General features: G+C 49.2%; 2 protein-coding genes across 2 annotated transcripts in view; both read left to right on the forward strand.

Annotated features, from left to right (window-relative positions):
* Nucleotides 1-26,033, forward strand: part of LOC114669022 (mediator of RNA polymerase II transcription subunit 13-like) — a 306,888-nt gene that overhangs the window by 119,221 nt on the left and 161,634 nt on the right.
* Nucleotides 11,020-17,747, forward strand: LOC127526204 (mediator of RNA polymerase II transcription subunit 13-like). Its single transcript, XM_051920971.1, has 4 exons — nt 11,020-11,164; nt 13,624-13,846; nt 17,065-17,166; nt 17,665-17,747. The coding sequence occupies exons 1-4, from the start codon at nt 11,070-11,072 to the stop codon at nt 17,710-17,712; spliced, it is 468 nt and encodes a 155-aa protein (XP_051776931.1). The 5' UTR covers nt 11,020-11,069; the 3' UTR covers nt 17,713-17,747.

Consider the following 26,033-nt stretch of genomic DNA (forward strand, 5'->3'; position numbering starts at 1 on the left):
TAGGTCCTGTCCTGCCCCTCGCCTTTCCAGTTTGCTGCCAGTTGTACAGCGTCAGCGTGCCGGACTCGCAGCGATCAATAAAGTGGCACCGTCTGGGTAACGAGCGCGAGGTCCTGGCGCACTCCCCGGGCACAGCAGGGTGTCGGCCCACATAGTGCTGTATGCAGTACGAGTCGAGAGGGGGCCGCGTCTTCAGTGCCGTGCACAAGTTTGCTCTCCGTGTTACGAGGGGGGCTGACTGAACGAGGAGCCCCACCAGGCTTAATCCCACACCCGTGGAGAACGAGCAGCGAGTGAAGACTGAAGGACTTGATAACCAAGCAGACATTAAGAGGCGACACGAGCCGAGTGCTCAAGTCCTTCAGTTCATCTACAGGGACGCGGACGCAGACTGGGAAGATTCACACATCCAGTGGAGAAAGTTCAGCGAGGTCATAAACGACTAATCCGTGTGCGTAAAGACAGCCATTAGCTTGAACATCAAGTAAGTAAGTAAGTAAAGCTGATGCCCCTAAATTGTGCCATGCAGTATAATACTGGGATTCATAGCAAGTGAAGGTAGAGTAGTCGGCAGGATACAAACTGAGAGCTCAAGGCTGCCTTTTAGGGTGCCATACATGGGGCCTGATGGTATGGCCGGTTGGCAAGAGAGAAGTAAAGCTCTGGAGGGTCCACAGTCTGGCGTAGTCACAGTCCTGGAGACCTCAGCCAACCTGCCGACCGCCATTCTGCTGGCCGCGCCTCATCCTTTAATTCCAAGGCTTCCGGTATCTCAGGAAAACAACATGGAAGAAGTGAAGAGGAAAAGGAAAAGGCCGAATTAGCGTAAGCCCCCCTGAGGTACAAGTGCACGATAAACACAAATGGTTACCTCGGATATCTGAAGTATTAAAACATGGGCTGCAATTTCAATGTGTAAAATCGAAATATTCTCGTTTGGAATGGAACTTTGTCACTTGTCACCACCGACGGAGGCCAGTAAAGAATCAAACATAACCTGTTATTCGTAATCGGTGACCCCGAAATAGTCCAACACGATACCCCACAGGCTCCGCTTTGAAATGGGTCACTTGTAACTAGGCCTAGGACCACCGGTAAAGAATCTCAATCGCGATCAGATAATGACACTCGGATACTTGTGTGAGTTTTGTTAAAGGCGTAGCTTTGAGCCCTCGTGTCCCGTTAGGATCGGCTGATGCGACCCTCACAAGTCCTTCTGAACATTTCTGCGCAAGGCACCTGCTGGCTTACTTTTTATCATAAGGGTGTCATGTCCCGCACAAATTAGGGGTCCCAGAATGGCCTAACAAATGTGCGTTCCTCAGGTTCAGAAAGGGGGGAAACCCCAAAAAGCTCGACGTCTTGCAGAACTCGACATCCAGACGAGTCGAACGGCGTATCACGTGGGGCGGTGAGTTGGGAGAAGCTGAAGTGATGTCAGAGGAATTCCGAAGAGCAGAGTTGACTCCGGCTCTCGACTCGATCCGTTCAGACTTTGGAGCGGCGCTGCAGAGACATATCGGAGGAGGATGACGAGGGGCTCCCAATTAGTTATTGTGTTACTCAGATTTGAATACAAGGGGGCTCATCTGCTATACGGCCCACAGCTCGGGGGCCCTGCAGTCAAGTGCTCGACCTCCCACCCTGCTTTTATTAATGTGGGAGATCTTAAGGTGCCCCCCAGTACATCCATGGGACGTAGCGTGACCCCTGACCTCCACTCTTTGCTCTCCCACTCCCCTGCCAAAGCATTTCAGAGGGCGCCAGTCGTCCTAATCATCACTTGCTCCGTATTTCACCTGCCATTTTCAGATGTCCACCTTGGTCACCCATTAGTAGATCTCACTGTCGGTGTGACTTGCCGTGTGACAAGCTGCTGACCGTGTGCTCTTCTCTGTCCTGTCACTGCAGGTGGTGTGCGGATGGTCTATCCCTCGGCCTTTGTCCTCATCGCGCAGAGTGACATCCCTCAGGCTCAGCCGTTATCTGCACAGGGGGCGATGAGGGAACCCACCAGCTGCGGCATCCCCCTGACGCCCCCCACGTCTCCCGAGCAGACCTGTACAGGTGAGTGGTCTTTGTTTGCCGTCTGTCGGCATGTCGTACAGCAACATTGCGGGGTTAGATTGGCGTGAAGTGATTGGTGGGGCCGTCCAGTGGGTTGTGGGGTCTCTCTTTTTATTTTTAGGCTGGTAAATGTGCTTTAGTGCGGCTCTGTCACCTTCTGTGGATTTTCTTTTTACTTTTCATAATTGACAGAAGGCCCCTAAAGTTGAATGGGACTTGTCTTAATGTTGCCAGTGCCCACTGTCCATGAAAGTGAACAACGAGGGGCTGAATTAGTGGATTGGCGAGCCTTAATGGTGGGCCTGCAGTGGTCTCCTTTTCTCTGTGACGGCGCTCGTTGAATGTGGCGAGCCTCTTGTGAGCGCACTGCTCTGTGCTGAGGTGCCACCTGTTAGTTTTAGAGCTCCCGTCATGCACTTCACCCAATCCCCCAACGGTGGACACGTCACGAGGGTCTGTTTGGTGCGTGATTCATCTTTTTACTTGTCGTTGAATGGCAGCGTGAGAGACACAATTAGCCAAGGTTACAAGACGAGAAGCAGACGTGATAAAGGTTTGGGGGTCCCTGTGTAACGAAAATAAATCGACAAACGAGGGTCTTTTTACAAAGTTGGCAATAACATCGTTTTAGACGACAGTCCAGTGCCAAACTAACTCCAACATGACCGACCGTCCGGTCACATGGGATCCAGGCAGGAAGGGGCGGGTCCAGGAGGGCACACAAGGGAAGTGACCTCAGCAGTAGAATGGCTGTCAATCATCCGCTCTGCAGAGGGGCGACGAGAGAAGGCGTTAGTGTGCAGCGCCAGCCCCCCGATTCGGCGGGTCAGTGCCATCCATCACCGGAGCCCTTCGGCTGAGCACACGTGACGATGACTTTTTAGGTGTCCTCCCTGGGGATGCTTCATCACTAGCACATTTTATAGGGGGTTTTCATTTATTGTAATTATTTATATTTTGACGGCTTCATTTCGTTCTGATTAACTTTGTAAAAGTCGTTTTGCTGCCCTGTTAACTTTATATGTTTAGGCCGGCGTGAGTCCAGGTTAGTTGTACCTTTCTGGTGATGTGTTGCTGCCATCATGCCTGCTATGACAGGAAGCGCAGGTCCGGACATTTGGTGTACGCGACTTGGCTGAGGAGAGACCTTGTGACTGAGCGCCTCCTAAACATGGCGACACCCTGGCATCGTGGAGCTTTGGTGGGCCAGGGATAGCCAGATGCTGCCCTGCACGGAGAGCCCTTTGAGACGGAGCTGTAGGGCAGCTGTGGTGGCGCTCTGTGCCACCACCACCTGATCAGGGCATCGTGCGGTCCCTACATTGATGGATTGCAGGCCAGAGGTCCACAGGACCTTCATCATCATCATCATCAAATTCTTTAACGTGAAGTCTGAACGCCATGAGGACTGATTGAGATCATTCATGTTAGGTAGAATGCGCAGAGGGGTCTCGTGGCCTTGGAACCCCTGCAGATTTTGATTTTGTTTCTGTCCTCCCAGCCGTCAGACCTTAACTTTATTCTTTGTTATTTAGTGTTGCTTGTTGTTGTTATTTTTATATTTTTCTTTTTTATTTCTTCATCTTGTAAGACACTTTGAGGTGCACCATTTGTATGAACACGTGCGACAGAAATAAATGTTATTGTTGTTGAATGACCAACCGTCCCGTCTTCCTCTTCTTCACCACACGTTTGTGGGGAGTACCTGCTGCTAATTCGTTCATCGATGACCTGATCTGCCATGTGACCTCGCCGTCTCCGTGGTGATTCCATAATCATTAACATTATCAATTTGTGCCAGTCGGCGTTATCCCTTGGTGGCTGGCAAGCGGTGTCTCGTTTTGGGTTGAATAGTTGACTTATTTTGTAAGTAGGCCCGAGCGGTGGGCTCCTGGTTAACGTCTGCAGGGTAACATTAGATGCCCGGCCTCACGTGGCACACACCCTGTGTTCTGTTCAGCTCATCTCACCGCCCATAGACCTGCCCTGTTCACGGCACCGTATGTGCCCTCTGGGGCAGAAGTTGGCCTTTCCGTTATTTTGAGCTCTGCTCGGTTTTATCGTATCGCTAGCTGATTCACCGTCTTGAGGAAGTTAATCAGGGACATCTACGGCGTTTAAGAGACGATTAGCCGTCCCTCCCTGGCAAGTAATTGGCGCCAGTTGTTACCGACGTCCACCCAGTGCTTCCAGATGTTCTGTTTTGTGTGTGATAAAGGACATGGTCACAGTTGGTTAAAGCTCCGAGGGGGCGTCCACACTCTTCCAGACTTAGCGTATTAGAGCACGGCTTTCTAAAAGGTAAGCAGAATATTTGGCACCTTGTGGCGCCGCCGTCATACACGTTAATGCTCTGCATTCCGTTTTTTGATATTATCAGGAAGAAGGCCCATTCGTTTTGCAGCTGACAGGACCAGACTTTTGTGCCAGAGTGTTGCTTACCTTGACATCTAATGCCGCCGTTGCTTTTTGGTGCGATTTTTACGAGCTTCCTTGCATTACTTGGGATGTTAGGCGGCATAAGCTTCCTAATCGCTGCGTTCTTCTTCCTCCAGCTCAGCGATGAGACAGCAGTGTGTAACGTCCATAAAGCAGCTAAAGGCTGATCACAGCTCAACGGGGATCTGTAAAAAAAAAAAAAAGAGACAACATTATTATTATGATGTGCTTACTGGGCACTCGCGCCAAGGGGTGTGAAGTAGAAGGAGGCCGCCAGGCAGTAATGCCACGTTAAATGCTTCTTGTATAATTCATGGCATATCCGCTCCTCCACTTCAGCATATCAGCCATAAAGTTGAGCAGAGGCCAAACGTGGAGCGCGACATCGGCAGCGGGACACACGGTCAGCCCGCGTAATAAACTCGCTAACTCAATGACTGTAATTGGGCTCCTCCAGCTCAGGCATCTCAGTCTGAAAAATCCATATGTTAACAAGCGGGCTCGGCGAAATTGATTACAAAAGTCAACAGCGACAGTCGCAAAGCAAGTGTGAGGAGCGGACGGGGCGGGCGCTTTGGCTCCGAGTCGGTACGGGACGCGTCGACATCACTAGTTGAACTTGGCACTCCTGAGTGGGACACGCACTCCGTCTCTGCTTTTCCATTGGCGGCTGGCATTGCATCGTCCAACGGGAATAATGTGTTCAGCTGTTCTCTCGTTGGCGACACTCGATACCCAAAATGACAACGCGAAAGAAAACAGGACTTGAGAAACGGGTGAGAAGTGAAAAAGTGAGAGGATTTCATTTACTTTCGTTATAAATGGAGTAGAAACCAATAAATACATTTCTCTTTAAGTAGAGTTTTCGTGGTTATATGTGACTAAATAAAATCGATAATCAATTTAAACCATTTTTGAAACTTGTTTAGCATGCTGGGAAATTTTGTTTAGTTTTTATATTTTATGACGAAAGGAACTCTTCTCTTAATTGATTGAATGAATTAATTTCTGTGCGTCCCACGATTTTATTTAGTCACATATAACCTGTACTGCATTTATAACTAAAGTAAATAAAATCATTTCACTTAATCAGATTTTTTACTTTTTGAATATTCTGCATGTGATTTTCTTTAATCATTTTGCACAAATGGGAAGCTTCTTTAAAAATATTACATAATTTACTGATCAAAAAAATGAAAGGAAGACTTTTTAATGAGAGTACAGCACGACGTCAGTGACACCTGAGGGCTGTTGATCTGCTCAGTGAAGTAGCAGGGGCACTAGAGGGGGGGCAACAATGAGACGACCCCCAAAACAGGAATGACTGGCTTAACAGCTGGAGGGAGCCCACTGACATTTGTCCATCCTCATCTGTTTTGTCACTCGTTTCGCATTTGTCTACGGTCAGTGTCACTACTGGTAGCAGGAGGCCATACCTGGACCCTACAGAGCTGGTACAGGTAGTCTAACTTCTCCAGGATGGCAGGTACATCAATATGTGGCATTGCCAGAAGGTTTGCTGTGTCTCCCAGCACAGTCTCAAGGGCATGGAGGAGATTCCAGGAGACAGACAGGCAGTTCCTCTAGGAGAGCTGGGCAGCGCCGCTCGTTGAAGGTCCTTAACCCATCAGCAGGACCCACCGGATAAACAGGATGAGCACTGGCAGAGCCTACAAAATGACTTTGGGCAGGCAGGCCACTGGTGTGAATGTCTCTGAGCAAACAATCAGAAACAGACTTTGTGAGGGGGGCCTGACCTCCTCTAGTGGGCACCGTGGAGCTCGATTGGCATTTTGCCATAGAATACCAGAATTGGCAGGTCCACCACTGGCACTCTGTGCTTCTCACAGATGAGAGCACATGTGACAGACGTGAAAGGGTCTGGAGAAGCCATGACACCGTCCAGCATGACCGGTTTGGTGGTGGGTCAGTGATGGTATATCTGGGGAGGCATATCCATGGAAGGACGCACAGACCTCAACAGGATAGACAACAGTGGGCACCTTGACTGCCATTAGGTATCGGGATGAAATCCTTGGACCCATCATCAGACCCTATGCTGGTGCAGTCGGTCCTAGTGCATGACAGTGGATACCACTGACTGACCCCCACGCTCACTCGCCTGACCTCAATCCAACAGAACTCCTCTGGGTGGGACATTATGTTTTGGACCATCCGACGCCTCAGCCTGTCCAGGAGCTCAGTGATGCCCTGCTCCAGGACACCATCCGTCGACTCATTAGGACGTTGTCAGGCATGATGGGGGGCATACGGACTACAGAGTACGATTTGAAGGTGCTGCAATGACATTTCGGCCAAATGGACTCGCCTGCCTGCCACTTTGATTTTCGGGGTGTCCCTCTGTCGGTTGCTCCTTTTGTTTCACACACATCACCATCTCAGTCCATAACATCATTGATGGCCAGCAGGATTTGTTTTCCCATTCAGATCTGATGTGTTTTTTATTTTATTTTTTTTGAGCAGTTTATATCTTCTTTGCAGAATTATTTGAATGCTTATAAGAATGATATTTTGGTCTCGTATGTTTCTCTTCAGGCTCTTGTGGGATTAGCACTCGGGGGGGTTTGGAATCTCGATGACAGAACGGCCATCTTACGCTATACGTCCTCACCGTGGACACCAAGAGGAGACGAGTCAAGTCGGCCCGCGTATTTAGCGACTCCACTCCAAGAGGGGGTGATCCGCTGCGTCTCCCACCCGTACGCTCCGATGTCACACTCACTCGATTCTCTCTCCGTCATTGTTGTGTGTATTAATCAGAATCGCAGAACCGTTTGTTACGTAATTGCGTCGGTTTTGACGGATTATTGTATTGTCATTGATACTGAACACGTAGGCAAAATTCACCAACAGTGGGTTTAAAATCAGTTGCAAGGTTTGAGACGGACGGACAGACAGACAGACGGGCGAGGGGTGTCAAGTTCAACACAATCGTTTACACCTGAAATACCCCATTGACACGCACATTCACAGCCTTGGCTACAACACTTGACATTTAGCTCAGCTGTGACCCATTCTCTTGAGCTTGTGTGGAACTTGGAGAAAGTTCCAGAAGGACAACCATCATGGCTTATCTACCAGGAAATCCAGGTACTGGGGGGCACTGGGGGCACATGGCCAGATGTCTTGTGCATTATGTGACATAAATACTTTGAATGTTTGCTTCCTGTATGAGCAGGGTCTTCTAAAGTTGCCACCATAACGTGTACGGCCCTTACTTACTGGATGTCTGAATTCATACCGGGACGGGCGCAGGGTGGGATTTTTCTTGCTCTCCTCATGTTGGTCTTGGAGATTCTGTTTAGGAAATATTCCAACACAGCAGCATGTCGTGGTCGTGTATCATCTGGGCTTGGTCTCAGGTGCAAAAGGAAAAGAAACGCAACTTGAACCTGAAACCTCAAGTCCACAATCTGAGGTGCTGCAGCTCCACGTGGCTTCGTCGGATCGGAGGCGCTGCTCGCTCTTTGGTCTGCTGGGCTGCTTGACAAGCTCATTCCTCCTTAACATGTCGCTGTCTCCCCCGGTCACAGGTGAAAGTGGGATCCAGACTGTCCTCAATGGTCTTCCACCTCAAGAGGGAATCATTGGGAACACATACAGCCCGAAGCACACCGGGAAGACGCTGTCCAATCAGGCGGTCCAGCACGTGTGGAAGGAGTGTTACATGAACACGTGTCAGTACAAGTGAGTATGGCCACGGCCCGTCCTGCATGCCAGGGGAGGCAGTACACAGAAGGTAACATCCCACCCTTTCGGAGATTTGAGGAGACGGAGGCGTCCCGAGTTTTGGTTTCTAACCACAGCCCATTTTTAGTCAAGTGAGGTCTTTTTTGCCCCTCTTTTATTGTAGGTGGGTTAGAAATCTATCATTTCGATTTGTTACCAAGGTGGGGGTGGTGGCCCTGAGGCTGAGGATCTACGCTGGTAGCTGAGTAGGCTGCCGGTTCAAATGCCAGAAGGGGTCCTACTCTGTTAGTCCCTTTGAGCAGGACCCTTAACCTGAACATCACTCCAGAGGCCCTCTGACCCCCCAATTTCCCCTCAAGGATTAAAAAAGTGCATCAAATCAACTACCAAAAAAATAACAACATGTGGACGATAAGGCAGCAGCAGGTCACGTAAGTGACGAGAGTTCGGTTAGGACATTCAGTGGTGAAATCCACGAGTGTTACAGTAGTGCCGCTTGAACTTCGGGATCCAGAACTCTGTGAAAGAGAAGCAATAAATAAAATCCCAAAGCCCGCGAGCCAAAGAGGTGGCGGGTGGCGGTGTTTGTGATGTGGCGCAGGACCAATGTCTGCACTGTATGGCCAAACTGAGCCTGGCGGACATCCCATCCAAAAACCACAGGCATTAACATGGCACCGTAATGGGCTCCATTCTTCTTTGAACAAGATTGTGGAGTGTGCCAATGGGAATGTGTGCCCATTCGGCCCTTAGTGACATCAAGTGCTGAAGTTGAACGAGAAGACCCGGCTCGCCACTTCTTCCCAGAGGTGTTTGGTAGAGCAGAGGTCAGGTGTCTGTGCAGCCCCTCCATGTCTTCATTGACCTGGCTTTGTGCACCAACTGCCGTTGTCTGCTGGAGCCTTAACAGGAGCCATCACTGGGACCAGTGAGCCGAGCCCAAACCCTGCAATTCTCCCTCCATCACCAAACTTTACTGTGCAGTCCAGAAGGTAGGGTTCTCCTGGCATCTGCTAAACCCAGCTTGGCCCATCAGACTGGCAGCTAGTGAAGCGCGACTCGTCACCCCAGAGAGCTTATGTCTGCTGCTCCAGAGTCCAGTGGTGGGTGCTGGGTTTTTTACACCACTCCAGCCGACACTTGGCATTGTGAATAGTGGGCTCTGCCATGGGCACCCATTTCATGAAGCTCTCGACGCACAGAGCAGACCTGGCACTCTGCTGAGAGTGATGCCACACAGGAGAGGCCAGTGGTTTGCGTGGCTGAGCTTCCCGTTTCACAATAATGGCACTGCCAGTTGACCAGGGCTGATCTAGCAGAGCAGAAATTTCACACACTGACTTGGGCAAAGGTGGCATCCATCATATGACACATTCGGAGTCACCGAGCCCTCGGTTCTACTGCCAGTGTTTGTCAGTGGTGGATTGTGTGGCCTTGTTCTTAATGTTATGCCCTGTTAACCATGAAGCACCTGACCTCAGTCGTTTAGGGGGTGCCCACGCACGTTTGGCCCTACGACGCAGAGCTGTGAGCTGAATCCGCTCGTATTTCACCCAGTTGTAGGAGAGGTGTGATTTCTGTTTATTATCTGAAACTCTAACTGACGAGTCCCATTGCCAAGGGTCACTTCCTCTTAAGACCTCCAGGTATGGCTGACGCCTTTGTGGACCTCTGCTGGTGTTTTTTGATGTTTGTGAATGTTTCTTCTGTTTCCTTTTCCTAGGGTGACCGTATCTGGTGACATGAACCCCGACGAGGTTGTGTCAAATGGAGCGCCAGAGTGGAGCTTCATGAGTCCTGCAGAACGTGTGTCCTGCTGCTGCTCCAGGTAAATGCCACGTGTGACTGCCAGGTGTGACCAGACATCTCAAGATGACCGCCCAGTTGCTGTAACATAAATGACTTTGGTGGTCACGCGGGAAACGCATTTGTGAGACCTGAGCTTCTGAATGGCATATCAGCAGTGCCGTTTACTTCAAGACAAAGGGGGCTGCGTAGTTATGGCATGTCTTGTGTGTAGAGCTGCATCTGGGGGGGACACACAGATTACCCTTTGTCAGGCAGAGGCACCGAGGGTCTGGGTTAGGGTCTTTAAGGTTCACCTTGCTGTCCCAGACCTTTAGGCCCAGCACCTGGTGACGGGGCTTTAACAGGTTCCATTATCTGCCTGAAAGCCCCCCGTTGTGCTGTAGTTGACGTCCCTAATCTTGATTAACCCTTCACCTTACATCAAATGAGTATTACACAATGATCTTATTTTAACTTGTTTTATTTTTATCTCCCAGGCAAAAGTTACAGAAGCAGCGACAGCCGCCCTGCAGTCAGTCGGACTTCATCCAACCCTCCTCTGGGGTCCAACCCAGCGCCCCCAGCTACAGCACCTCTTCCACCGCCCGCTCCGTCCAAGCACAAGGTGTTAGACAAGGCTGACAAGCTGGAGAAGCAGCCCAAGAGACTGCTCATGACCCCTTTCCATCACAGAGCCTCTGTGTGTGAAGACTTTAGCCTGGAGCAGGACCCCGCTTCGGCGGGCACTCAGAAACTGGCCATTACTGCAGTGGATCCCCCAATGGAAGTGTTGCCAGGCCGAAAATATCCAAAACAGCTGCAAGCTCCAGGCAAAGCTCCAGATTCCCCCATGCACTCCCCCGTCTCCCCCCTTCCACCCACTCTCAGCCCCCATCCCCGAAGTCAAGACACAGAGGGGCTCGAGACAGCAGTAAGTCTGCCAGTGTACCATGAACTGCCACCCGGGCCCAAGCCGCCTGAACCAAGTGATACCACGTTATATGCCGCCCCCCTTAGCTACTGGCAAAGAGGGCACAGGCTGGTGGCGAGAGTTTGTGGTCCCCATGGCGGAAGGTACGGAATTCAGGCCACCAGAGCTGCACGCAGACAGGGCTGAGGTGAAGGTGGAGGCCGCTACAGAAGGCATTGCACTAAAGAGGTAAGTGACGGCTCTCTGCTCGAGCACACCGGGGGGATGAGGGGTCTCAGGGAGGATACGGGGTCTGCACAAGCTCTCCTCCGTCTATCATAATACCCTTCATTTGTATTTATCTAAAGTTTAAGGTTATGAAAGTTGCCGTTCCAGCTGCATCCAAAACGGGCATAGAGACACGTGAGCTTTACACCAGAACTCTGAAGTGTTTACCTCATTTGACCAGTAATTCATTTGTAACTACGTCTAACAGTTGAGGCGGCAACACAATACACACGTAAAACTCTACGGCCATAAAGAGTTTATTACCTCCGGTGTTTCTTATTAAATAGCCATTTGGCACAGGAAGAACATTTCTGGAGTGTTTTGTGTGGACATTTAAGTACCCGTCCTCCCTGAGTTACTCGAGGAGCTTTCAGCATGGAATGGCATATAACCCAAATCATCCACATCAGTGCCAATCAGTTTGACTGCATGTTTGGTAACCTGCTGGGGCTTTCAAATGTGGATTTGTCAGACAACTAAACCAGGCAGTGAAGCTGAAAGTGATGACAGACTGTGATGGAAGGACAGCAGGAGGCCTCAGTCCAGCGGAAATATTCAGGGAAAAAGATGTCATTCCACTCATTTATTGTATGGTGCCTTTCATATCTATCTATCTAATCTATCTATCTATCTATCTATCTATCTATCTATCTATCTATCTATCTATCTATCTAATCCTGCCAACTACACTATCTATCTATCTATCTATCTATCTATCTATCTATCTATCTATCTATCTATCTATCTATCTATCTATCTATCTATCTATCTAATCCTGCCAACTACACTATCTATCTATCTATCTATCTATCTATCTATCTATCTATCTATCTATCTATCTATCTATCTATCTATCTATCTATCTATCTATCTATCTATCTATCTATCTATCTATCTATCTATCTATCTAATCCTGCCAACTACACTATCTATCTATCTATCTATCTATCTATCTATCTATCTATCTATCTATCTATCTATCTATCTATCTATCTATCTATCTATTTTCACGTTTCCGGTTACACCACACTGAATTCCAGTGGATTGAATTTGATTTTTTTTGACAGAGATTAATGGCAAAGTGAAAGTAGATCTTAGCACAACATTGTGAATTAACATCAAATATAAAACATAAAATAACTGGTGTCGAGCCCCTTTAACATAACACCTCACTGGTGCTGACCATTGGTCTTAGAAGTCCCATCATTAGTTTACTGGAGGTCACCAGTCTGGCATCCCAGTTGATTGTTTCTGCAGGTCCATCTTGTGGTGAGTCAGTATGGTGGCCTGACCTACACCATGAAAACAAAAGAACACAACAAGCAACTCCATGAAAAGCACAAGTTAGGGGATGGAGACAAGAAAATCTCCAAGAGACTGACTATCCTGTTAAACTAGTCATGAAGAAACAGAAATACTGTGGCACAACGAGAGCAGGCCATCCACAGAAACTGAAGAAGACGAGTGAGGGAAGCCACCAAGAGACCTCTGAGGACTCTGAAGAAGTCACAAACCACAATGGCTGACATTGGACAGACTGGGCAGTCAACAACAGCGCTTCACCAGCCAAACCTTTATGGGGAAAAATAGCAAGGAATAAAAACAGCCAGAACGTCTGAGCAGAAGACACCTGGGATACTCTGAAGCCAGCTGGAAGAAGGTCCTCTGGTCTGAGGAGAACTAAAATTGAGGACTAAACACCGTATTACGCTCCATATCATCAAACTCGCACCGTCACCACCATGAAGTATGGCTGCACCTGCAGGATGCTTCTCTGCAGCAGACTGGGGGGCTTGTGAGGGGGACAATGAATGGAGACAGAAGCTGGGAAATCCTGGAGGAAAATCTGCTGCACGGTGTAAGAAACCTGCACCTTGGGAGAAGACCCAGAGCCCACTGCAATGGCTTCAAATGAACAAAGCGATGTGTTCTGGAGAGGCCGAGTCAGAGTCCCAGATCTCAATCCAGTAGAGAATTTGTGGCTCTTGTTCACTCGGGACCACCATGACACCTGACGGTGCCCGAAAAGAATGGGCAGAAACAGTAGAGTTGATGGAGAGGGAGACCTGAGCACAGAGTCAAGGCTGTCATGGCTGCCATGAAGGAGGTGCAATCGGTGACGTTGTGTGTTATATTTGTCATTACTTTAGACCACTTTGCAGAGATCTGTTTTCACTTTCTAATTAAGGGGTCCTTCTCCGTCAATAAGGTCACATGAGAAGCACTGTGATTGAGTGTTGTGTAACAATAAATGATGGACTTGTTCTCTGCTCTTCATAGGCTCCTCATATCTTATGGACATCTCTCTGTCGGTCGGTCGGTCGGTCGTGGAGCCCCGCTCCATTTGTCTGATTGAGTTTCATCGTAAACGTGGTTACTCGGCCCTCGCTGTGCTCCTTTGACGACTTCTCTCCCCTCAGGCTCTTCGCTCAGCCTTACAAGCGGTTCAAGGTGTCGGAGGACCGCGTACGAGAACATGTGCAGTCTCTCGGCTACTTGGACCACACCAGCGTAGAAGGCCGAGTGGACATCTGCGACCCTGGCGACCCGTACACCTTTGTGGATGAGGACATCGAGTACAGGTTCACCAACAAGAGAGGGAAGGGGCCGTGTCAGGACAGAGACCCCAGCAAGAAGGGAAAGGTGATGACCCACCCAGTCCTTGCTTTTCTTCTGTTGCCATTCCTTGGTGGCTTTTTGTGTTATTTAAGCTAAAGCAGTTGACTGTTTTGAGTTGGTGGGGGTGGCAGGTGGCAGCGTTTGAAGTTTCAGCGTGGTGCCAAGGCGTGTGCCCAGCAGAGCAGAACACAGGCCTCCACGCCTCTGATTGCCAGCCGTGTTTTAAAGGACCATTCAGGTACACCACATGTGATCTTTGCTTTTGCCATCGCACCAGTGTGGGGTGAGCCTGCTGTACATTAAAGCCGCACTAATGCCAATGCTGCCAGTAATGATATCAAAATTCCAGGCAAGGACAGCAATTAAAAAATGGCAGCTTAGAGTGCCAGGAGATTTTTCACAATATTCCGAGAAGTGCACTTTAATGTCCTGTGTGGGCACAGTGCTGGCAGCACAACTGGGCCATGTCATCTCCAGACACACCATGGCATTTGTGAGTGGCACACCCAACTGTTTTTGTACTGTACTAGTGAAGTGTTTACAATGGACAACAACAACAACAACAACATTTATTTATATAGCACATTTTCATACAAAAAGTAGCTCAAAGTGCTTTACATAATGAAGAAAAAAAAAAAAAAAAAAAAAAGAATAAAAGACAAAATAAGAAATTAAAATAAGACAACCTTAGTTAACATAATAAGGAGTAAGGTCCGATGGCCAGGGTGGACAGAAAAAACAAAAAAAAACTCCAGAAGGCTGGAGAAAAAAATAAAATCTGTAGGGGTTCCAGGCCACGAGACCGCCCAGTCCCCTTTGGGCATTCTACCTAACATAAATGAAATAGTCCTCTTTGTAGTTAGGGTTCTCACGGAGTCACTTGATGCTGATGGTTATACAGACTTCTGGCTTTTAATCCATCCATCATTGTTGGAACATCATGGTGCTTTGGGTAGATGGTGGTGGCACAAGCCACCACCAATAGGACACCGGAAAAGGAAACAGAAGAGAGAGTAGGGGTTAGTACAAATTTTGAATGAATAGTTATTATAATGAATTGGATATACAGAGTGTCAGGATTAAATTACAGTGAAGTTATGAGAAGGCATGTTAAAGTAATGTGTTTTTCAGTAGTTTTTTAAAGTGTTCCACTGTATTAAGCCTGGCGAATTCCTACTGGCAGGCTATTCCAGATTTTAGGTGCATAACAGCAGAAGGCCGCCTCACCACTTCTTTTAAGTTTTGCTCTTGAATTCTAAGGAGACACTCAGTTGAGGATCTGAGGTTGCGATTTGGAATATAAGGTGTCAGACATTCCGATATATAAGACGGGGGCGAGATTATTTAAAGCTTTATAAACCATAAGCAGAATTTTAAAGTCAATTCTGATGACACAGGTACCAGTGTAGTGACATCAAAACTGGAGAAATGTGCTCGGATTTTCTTTTCCTGGTAAGGATTCTAGCAGCTGCATTCTGCACTAACTGCAAACGATTGATGTCTTTTTTGGGTAGTCCTGAGAGGAGTGCGTTACAGTAGTCTAGTCGACTAAAGACAAACGCATGAACTAATTTCTCTGCATCTTTCGATGATATAAGAGGTCTAACTTTTGCTATGTTCCTTAGGTGAAAAAATGCTGTCCTAGTGATTTTATTAATATGCGATTTAAAATTCAGATTACAATCAACGGTTACCCCTAAGCTTTTTACCTCCGATTTGATTTTTAATCCTAATGCATCCAGTTTATTTCTAATAGCCTCATTGTATCCATTATTGCCAATCACTAAGATTTCGGTTTTTTCTTTATTTAATTTGAGAAAGTACTATTCATCCATTCTGAGATACAGGTTAGACATTGTGTTAGCGAATCAAGAGATTTGGGGTCATCAGGTGCTACTGATAAATACAGCTGTGTGTCATCAGCATAGCTGTGGTAGCTCACATTGTGCCCTGAGATAATCTGACCTAATGGAAGCATGTAGATGGAGAAGAGCAGCGGACCCAGGATAGAGCCTTGTGGAACACCATATAGAATATCATGTGTCTTTGAGTTATAATTACCACAACTAACAAAGAATTTTCTCCCTGCCAGGTAGGATTCAAACCAATTTAAGACACTGCCAGAGAGGCCCACCCATTGACTAAGGCGATTCTTAAGAATATTATGATCAATGGTGTCAAATGCGACACTCAGATCTAAGAGGATGAGAACAGATAAATGGCCTCTGTCTGCATTTTACCCGCAAGTCATTTGCTACTTTAACGAGTGCAGTTTCTGTTGCTGTGATTTGTTCTAAAACCTGACTGAAATTTATCAAGAATAGCATGTTTATTGAGGTGCTCATTTAACTGCATAATGACTGCCTTCTCTAGAATTTTACTTAAGAAAGGCAGGTTAGAGATGGGTCTATAATTTTCAAGAGCAGAGGGGTCGAGATTATTTTTCTTGCGTAGGGGTTTAACTACCGCAGTCTTAAGACAGTCTGGGAAGACCCCCGTATCTAATGACGAATTTACTATGTCAAGAACATTATCACTAAGCACACCCGATACTTCTTTGAAAAAATTTGTTGGTATTGGGTCAAGGGCACAGGTGGATGTTTCATTTGAGAAATTATTTTATGTAAATCAGGTAAATCTATCCTAGTGAACAGACTCTAATTTATTTATTATGGGGTACTGGGGTTTAGGAGGATCCTTAGTGTTGGGGAGATATACTATGTTATTTCTAATATCATTAATTTTTTGATTGAAAAATACAGCGATAGCCTCACAGGTTTTACTGGAAGTACTTAGGAGGCATTCCTTTGAGTTACCTGGTTTAGCAGATGATCAATTGTCGAAAATAAGACTCTGGGATTACTAGCATTGTTAATGCTAGTCCTCTCAGCACCTACTTGGCATCGGTGGTGCCTTCAGTAATTAATAATTAAGGTGGGCTGTTAAACCATTGAAGAGACAAAACCAAACTGGTGACAACGAGTTTAAACGGCGATGTCGTGGAATAGCAGCACACACTAGAGAGTGGGCAGACAACACAGAAAAGACATGGTGTGAGTAAAAGCTGGGCACAAGCAGGCACGAGGCCTAGCCGAGGGTGACGTTATTAATGAGCAGACTCTGTTAAAGGCTAAAGTGGCATCATCTAGTTGCCAGGGGCTGTGCGCTGTGGGGGCACCGAATAGTGCAGGGCATGAAAACTTCACCAAAACGTCTTTCAAATCTGTGCTGTTTTCCTACAGGCTGAAGACGGCTTTAATTCCAGGGAGGCAACGCCAAGCAACTCTACCCCAGTGCCTGATGGGAAGGATGCCATGTCCATTTCAGTCCTGCTCCTAAATCAGGTAGGCTCTGCCAGTGACACCAAGCGGTGGCTCTTTTGAGAGGTGCGGGTCTGCCAATTGAGTGGTCAGGCCTGTCGGGGGGTACCAGTGCTTTGGCTGGTTCATTCAGCTGACTTGGTTTCTTATGTATGATACCATTTACCGAGTCTGCTGTTTCACTGTGGCCGAGTAAGCTGCCATGAATATCTTGACGCAGTGAAGGTTTCTAAGTGCCATGCTGCAGACGGGTAAGACTTTGGTTCTGCTCCATGTCACTGGATGACTCCCGGACCTGCCCAATGTCCAAAATCAGTGTGTGCTTTGAGGGGCACGGTTGTGGTGTCAAGGTCTGCCACCTGTGACGCTCGGCACGTCGCCCCCAGTCAGGTGCTCTTGGAATGTGCTGGTCATCTCTGTGTGCCTTTAAGAATTGTGCCAGCGATGTTGTTGTAGTCAGACTGTGGTAGCTGAAGGGCCTCCTCGGTCTTCGTCACTAACGGTCCCACTTTGTCCTTTCAGAAGACTCGCGGCAGGACAGTGCTTCAGCCAAAGCAAACCCCAGCCTGACGAGGGAGACGGACCTCGTGGTCCTCATATCAGACTGGAGAATATATTTGACAACTCGGACGAGGATGAGCTGGGGGTAAGTTGATCGAGCCCACCCGACCTAGCTGCCCTGTCCCACTGTCAAGTCGCGCTCCTTGAACCAGGCCGGGGTTAGAGTAACGCACAACAGACTCGCTCCTTCATCAAAGCCTGCAGGTTTGAGTTTGTTAACATTTCTCGTGATCGCCACATGCTCTCATTCCATCTATGTCTTCTTGCGGTAAAACGTCACTCAGAAGGTGCCCGGGATAAGCAGTCGGAGCAGCAGGCAGGCCTCTGGGACCCCACTGAATGAGCACATGTGCTGAAGAGTAATGTTAATAATAAGGTTATCCCCGTTAGGCCATGTCGCGGCAGTGGACACGGTGGAGCCGTAAGCAGATTGCGCCGGCTTCAGACCCTGAAAACGATACCCCGTGGACGCCTTTGTTTTCAGGAAAAATACTAATGAATTGAAGAAGAGGCTGTTGGTGCCATTTTGAAATCGCCAGGTGTGTTTTCGGAGCACGATGTGAATGCGCTCGCCGTTTAACGAAGTGACGTGGCTTGAAGTACAGCAGATGTTCTAACAGGAGATTGCGGCCCAGTTATACTTTTTGTTTTGTTTGTTTGGTTCTTGGGCGCGTGAGACATCCCTTCCTGGAGTTGCTGTCCCAGTTGGTCGTGAAATTCAAAAAGTTCAAATCGCTGCCGCCTTGTCTTGTCACGGGAAGCGACGGTGTCAATATGGCAGTAGCGTCATTTCTCCTCCTGCCCTTCTCAGCTGGTAGGACTTGTGTCCTGAAGTTGCCTTTCTGGTTCCTCCATCTCGTTCGGATCTCCCAGTATTCTGACCCTTGGTTGGCTTGTTTTGACCTCAGCGTCCTCTCGTGGTTTCCTCGGGCACTTTGCTTATCCTTGGCGTGTAACAGTTGACGTCTCAGCCATGCATGTGACATGTCGGCCTGGTGATGGCCTCTACATCCACCCTGTACGCCTGACAACTCTTTTGGTACTTGACCGCTTTCTTTTATGGTTTGATTCCACATTTGCTAAGACCCTTGAGGCTGTTACCAGTATGACGTCTCCTTTAGTTCTGTAATCCCTTGTGGACTCGACTGCCCGATGGTGAGTATCACTGAGCCATGTAATAAAGTGTGAATGGAAATTCTCCGATGGAAGGGCAGACCCCGGCCCAGACGTAACTCACGTGATAATGGAATTAAAGCGAATTCCCTCAGTGGCAACGTGGAAAAAAGTCTGCAAAAGACAGGAGAGGGTGGGCTGTGGGCCTTGAGAGTTCGGACTCGGAGCCTCGAGACGTGTCAACGCTAAACGATGTAAATATTCCGTAAAACTCGTCCGGGCGGTGGTCATTACACAAGACTCTGTAAGAGCAGTCTGTGCTGAAATTAGTCACGTGCTGGAGGGGCGGTGGGCTCATTTGGTAGCGCGTGTTAAGGAGTCACAGGGGCAGCGAGCAGCCCCTCCATACGCTCCGCGTCACTTCCTCCCTCCTGGTTTTGACCCCTTTAACAGAGCTATGAATTATTATTGGCCGTCTGAATACAACCCCTCTTCTTCTTCTTCTTCTTCTTGTTCTTCTTCTTCTTCACGCTCACTCTGTCTCATTTCCAGGCAACGTCTTCTACGCAGCGATTGTCCAAGCCCCCCCCCAGCGGAGGATCGCCCCCTCGGGAAGGACGTGAAGGCTGCAGTACCATATCCACCAAGTAAGACATCGGCCTTGGGATGGTGGGCTTGCTGTGGTTTGTGGCGAGTTCAGCACTGCTGATTACTGAGAACGTTTTGGCTGTTATGGTGGTCCGAGTCCCTGCCAAGAGGGGTCTTCAGTGCGGACGGTGACAGCGCGGTGACTGCTGGTTCTCAATGCTGTTCATTGCCACAATTGGGGACCTCTTTTGATTTTTTGTACTTTTTTGATGAGTCCATTTTGTCTTTTCTTCCGCTCCGCAAATTCATTGTAATTTTAATTGTTATTTTTCGACGCCATTTTGTTTGGTTTTGGACACCAACATTTTCCTCACTAGCCTTCCATTGTGATCTTTCCCAGAGGGCAGTGGGATTGTAGTGTCACCATATGACGGTCGGCACACGCGGATCCCTAAGTGTCCGAGATTAGAATAAGAACGCTGTGGCGGTAGAGCTCTTGTTGTTCACTTCCAAGCTATTTGAACTTCCTTTGGTCTCTTTGGCCTTTGAACTTCACGGTGGTGTTTAGAATTTTGGCAGCTGCCATTTTGTCGACTCCCCCGAGCCGTTTCATCGTCCGTCTCTTTGGATTTGTGATTCTATCACGCTGTGTGGGCTCACTTTGCTTAACCCTAACCCTTGGACTCCTGATGCTAACGGAAGACATTTTGTTTTTTGCCGGGGTCCGAACCCCCAGCTGGTGGACATGGTGGACCAGCACATGTAGGAAGTGCTCTTACTGCTTAGTGGTGAATGATCATCGTCACACACACTGGTGACTTCAACCAGGAGAACCATGTGGACACCTCTGGCTTTCGTTAAGTGTAATAACGTGTTTTCAGCAGGTTCGTGCCATGACGTCAATGTCCTTAACTCTTTAAAGACTGGACACAACTTGAGGAACAGCAGATGGACGCTCACAGCTAGCAAAGACATCCAGAGGCCAGCTTTGCGTACGCCTCTTGAATGTGTCCACAGAGACATGGTGCGGGGGGTCCCGTCTGTCATGGGTGCTTTCAGCAGCTCAGATGTTTGTCCTTTTCCTTTCCTTTAGCAGTGGCAGATCTTCAGAGGATGTTCCCCACGCCGCCCTCTCTGGAACAGCATCCTGCCTTCTCCCCCGTCATGACCTACCGCGACGTCCTCAACTCGGAGCCCCCTAGCAGCCTGACGGCTGTAGAAAACACCATCGCTTCTGGCATCCACCTGTCCGAGTTCAAGATGGAAGTCGAGGAGGGGCTGGCCAGTCCAAAGCCAGAGGAGATCAAGGTGAGGGTCTTTACTGCTCTGTTTAAGAGTGAGGGGGCCGTCGAGGCCACGCCGGGCATGCATGTGACCAAGGTGTCCGCAAGTGACCTGAGGAAGCTTTGCTCCATAAACGCCTGAGTTCTTCACACTGTGGCCCGTGTTTACGGAATTTAGTGGACCAAAATGAGCAAAGCAGCCCCTTGTAGTCACAAGAAGTTCATCCTTCTCCTTATGTTTGAAGTGTCCAAGGTCTGAGGTATGTCTCACAAATTAAAGAAAAGTACGTAGAAACAGCAAACTCTGTTAATGTGGGATCGGTGGGCCGTTCGTTTGTCTGCCCATTACATGGTCTCTGCCATTCAGTTTGAACACAAAGGTGGCACTCATGCCAGCTTGCATTTGCTCATGACGGTTCACATACAGTATGGTATGGCTTTGCTTAGCTAAAGCGTTTCCTTCCATTCCTCATCTTTTACAGGTTAATTGAACTTGAAAATAACTTTTATTATTGTTTGGCCACACTTTAGGAGCTACACCTGGTCTGCAGTGGTACACGTCAAATTAATTTTGACATCAGCAGAACATTGTCCAAAGTCTCACACTCTTTGAAGGCACTGCTTTGTCTTCTTCCCACAATGCATTTCTTTCCCAAGTAAATGACCTGGCTGACCACCTAATGCAACCGAACACGGGAGTCAATGGACCAGGCCTCCTCCTACCACTGATCCAAGGCCCAGTTCTGACGCTCACTTTGCCAGTGAACTACAGAGGTTAGCATGGGCACACTGACTGGCCTGCGGGTACACAGTGCCACACGCAGCAGGATTCGATACACCGGTGCTGTGACACTTTACTCCCATACCCATCATTAAAACATTTGGCAGTTTGGGTCGTCGAACTCTTGCATCGATGAATCTGGGCCGCCTAACACCCTGTTGGCAGTCTGTGGTTAATACCCTCATCACACCCCTGACGGCTGACTCTGGGCACCCCACAAGCCTTGCCATGACCCCGTCATCTGGCCGTAATGACTTCTCGTATCGACTACGAGTACCTAAAGGCAGCTTACCCTCTAATAACGTCCCTTATGTTGACATGCGCCATTGTTATGAAAAGGTCCGCGTCGTTCACTTCAGATTATGGAAGTGCGCAGAATGATTTGGCTCCTCAATAGATATTCTGTGTGTGTGTGTGTGTGTGTATGCACTATACACACTAAATCAGCACATGACATTAAGTGGGCTTATTTAGAAAGGCTGACTTGATAATGTAACCCCCCCCGTTATGGGCCACTTGGCCCACATGACCCACAGACTGCATTAAAAACAACATCTTAAGTGCCCACATGGCGTTGTGGTCTCCCCGACTCTCCCGTCACTCGGCCGGACTGGTATGGTCCCAGCTCCACACACTACGCCCTCCGTCCCGTCTCCTTCTAGTCCCCTCCACTCGAGTCTCTGTCTACCTGGCCGAGGCAGAGAGGCTCCATTTCACTGTGCCACATTACTAATTCATTCTTTCTTTTATGCATTTCGTTTTGTCGCCACTCAGAGCGCTCAGTATGGTAGCTGGGTGGCACTTGTAGGTCAGCTGGAATCTCCACAGGATAGGAGAGCTTCTTCCTCCCAGCAGCTCCTTCTAGTGGTACGCAAGGTCCTCAACAAGACCAATTTGGGTGCTGTCCCCTCAGAGTGCAGTTGGCTCTCTCTGTCCTCCAGTTGTGTGGACCCCCTTAGTGCGGACGGCACCATCAGCTGTCCATGGTGGGGTGCTTCTTCTGTGTCTCCAGTCACAAGGGGACTGTAACGCTGCTCTTAGTTACTCCTGCCCTGATGTCTGTCTCCATATTGACGGCAGCAGTACAGCAGAAGGTCCCCCACCTGGACGATGTGAAAATTTCTGGCTTTGTGGTGACCAGCAGCTCTTTGAAGTTTGACTTTGTTCTTTGTTTTCTTCAACTGCAGGATTTTTCCTTTGTTTTTCAACCACTCCCAGTGCAGCCAGTGGTGGGTTCTTCCATGTTTGCCCCTTTAAGGACCCTGCCCAGCCAATGCCTGCCCCCAATCAAGTTGCCAGAGTCCTGCTTCTACCGTCCATCCTGGTCTGTGCCGCCCAAGATGGAGCAGCTTCCACCCCTGCCACAACATGCTTCCTTCACGAGAGATGGATACGTGTAAGTAGGACGCTCTTGTCAGACGTCACGGGGGTCTTCTGGTTTATCAGACTGTTTAAGAGGAGGATCTCGGGGTGAACTTCACGCACGTGGAATGACGTGACTTGAACATTTCTGACTTTCCTTTCATGCGTTTTTAAGCAAGGTGGCCAGAGGGTGTGTCCCATGTCGAGTGAGGTGACACTCCTCAGCCTCCCAGGTAAGGTGCAGGTGACTAGGTGCTGCAGGGAAGAGTCCAGCCGCCGATGGACAAAGCGCATGAGTGTGTGTTGTGCGAGGTGCTGCAGTGCCCTTCCTATATGAGGGAGAGAGCTTTGTACCAACTTGTGGTGGCACTCCGCCTCATATTTAGGGGTACCAGACCTGCGAGTGACATTAGTGACTGTCCAGCTCTCTCCATACTCCTGTCTCCTTTCACACTAAGCCTGCCTTTGTGACATCCATTAGTGACTTTGGGTGCTGTAAGAGTAACAGAAGGGAGTGATGGTGACAAAGGGTGGTGTTGTAAATGCATTTCAGACTAAACGAGTGCTTCAAGGGGATAGTCGTTAAATTCGACACACTGAAGGCCCAATTCCCACAGTGCTGCGCTCCGCTGACGCCTCCCGCTTCTGTGTCGCTGGCCTTGCCACCATGCACATCCACACGCCTCAGGTCTTTGTCATGATTTATTTTTACAGGCCGCCATGTGCAATCAGGTGTTTGAATTTAAAACACAGAAGTGCCTTCTGCGTACTCTTTCTGATGCTAAAAATCGCAAATCAGAGTCTTCTCTGGGGCGACTGGTCGCCTGTCCCTTGTGCCGTACATCTAATTGTGTGGTGGTCCGGCATGCACACCCGCCACACTTGTACCAGGAAGCCCCTTGGGGATTTGAATCGGGTGACTGCACCAGCGCTTAATTAGGGAGGCGCAGTTTTGGAGTTGCTACCCATGGTGGGTTTAGTTGGTGGAATTTTATTTTGTGGCCGCACCTGCACCTTATTCCACCCCGCTAGTGCTTGATGCACTCGGATCAGTCCCCTCCCTGTGTCCTCCGGTCTGACGGTGCCCCGTGGTGGACTTTGTGAGCCCTCTGAGGGGTCCTGTCTTGGTTTTGAGTTTCCGCACCGAACCCCGAAGGTACCTGGCATTCCCGTTTCGCAGTTCTGGCACAAAGGGGGGGGGGGGGGGGGGGGGTGGGCGTGTTCCACTCACTAACCGTGACGTCATGCTGTGCTTGTGACTCCTGTCATCTGAATTGTCGAGGGGGCTCCGTCACTTCCCGGCGACTTCAGTCTTCTCTCCCAGCGCTAAAAGGCGAAGTGACGGCACGTGACTCGCCGCTGACTGATGTGTGACGAGAGTCGGTTAGACATGTCGGCTTCCACCACACGCAGGGGCATACATTCCAGCATTGAACGAGGGGGCTGGGTTTGCCACGTTCCCAGGGAATATTCCGGTTGTGACAGAAGAAGGTGGAAGCAGCAGGCGGCCACACTGGCCCATTGTTTGCTAAACCTTAAAACGCGCTGTCGAAAATCCAGCCTGGCATCTGTTTGTCTGCAGCGTGCGGTTTTCTCTTTTGGCAGGGAGTGCTGATTATGCAATTTTCCATGTTATGGTTCTTCTGCTGCTATCCCAGTTCTGTTACTATGGCAACCAGCATGTGGTTTTCATCTGATCGCAGGCGGGTCACTGTGCTATTTCTAGTGTTTCCAACAAGTCCATGACTTACATGTTTGTTCCCCTCGCTTTTCCTTCAGTGGGCTCATTCTTTCATACGACAGAGCTGTTTTTGTGCTCTCCGTTTTTATTAAAGCCTGACACGTAGGAGCGGGCGGGCGTGAAGATGGCAGCACTTGGCTTCATCGTGTCGTCGACTTCTCATACAGATTAGGAAAATGTGAGCTTTGTGAGTGACTGGCCCGAGGCTCGCGTCTCCCCCGTTGGGACGAGGCCCTCCACGTCCCGGGCCGCCTTCACAATTATTCCAAAAGCGGGCTGGCGTGACCTGCGCCCGTGTCCCCGCCGCGCCGCGGTGATTCACGCCTCTGCCCTTTGTTTTGGTTCATTGCTTGCTGAGTCATTTTTTCTGACCTTGACAGTCTCGTTCTCAGAGAGCCCTGCATTCTTTGTGGAGCCGTTGTAAAGTTTACCAGTCTGCGTTCCTGCGCCCGTCAAGAAGCCTCCCACTGCCAGCCATCCTCAGTGGTGCCATGTGCTGGCAAGAGGATGAAGAGGGGGACAGTTGAAGCCCAGACGTGAGACTGAAAGTGCTCAAAGTACGTGTGACGGCCCCCCGTGGTACAGACCGGGGATTCTGGGTGTATTGAGACCCCCCATCAGTCTTCATGACAAAATTGAAGACATGTGACCAGAAAGGCTTGCACAATCATCAACCAAAATGTCTCCTCCGTAGACGGCATTCGGACCCCCAGCTGGTGCTTCTTCAGAACCTGACTGGGGGCCACCAACTCAACTGGCTGGACGTGTGCCTGTGTATTGAAGGTCCCACAATTCACACTGCAGGTCAGGACAACCACCGACAGCAACTCTCTGTAGACCTCCATGATCAGAGGGTGGTGGGCCAGGGGATCAAACCATTTGTAAAGCTGTCAGGGCTCCGAGGGCACAGCGGGCTCAAGAACTGGAAAAGGAAAACGTTAGAATGGGCCAAAGTGAGTAACTGGTCAGGGAGGGGACCAAGCGCCCAGAGCGCACTGCTGAGATGGGAGACCTGTTGGAAGGACCATCATCTCGGTGACACTCCACCAGTTAGGTGTGTACGGCAGAGCGGCATACGACAGCAGTTAAAGGACGCTGACCACCGAGGAAGAAGATTTTCTGATCTGATGAGACAAACATTGATGTCTTTGGACGGACCTCCTGGCACTACGTCTGGTGAAGACCGGGCTCTGATCGTCACCTGCCTCATAACATCCCTGCGGTGAAGCCTGGCGGTGGCAGAATCACGTCATGGGGACGAGGAGATCGGAAAAGAACTGAGAGGAGATGACTGCAGTCAAATGTAGAAACCTCCACCAGAGGCAATGCAACCTCAGGCTGGGGCGACGGTTCAATGACCCAATGGCTTTGGGACAAGTCTCTGAGTGTCCCCGAGTGGCCCGCCCTGAAGATGGCGGGTCACAGAGCTTCAGAGGAAGAATGGCTCAGCTGCCCAAATCTG

This window comes from Erpetoichthys calabaricus, chromosome 18 (assembly GCF_900747795.2).
Source record: "Erpetoichthys calabaricus chromosome 18, fErpCal1.3, whole genome shotgun sequence".
Taxonomy (NCBI): domain Eukaryota; kingdom Metazoa; phylum Chordata; class Cladistia; order Polypteriformes; family Polypteridae; genus Erpetoichthys; species Erpetoichthys calabaricus.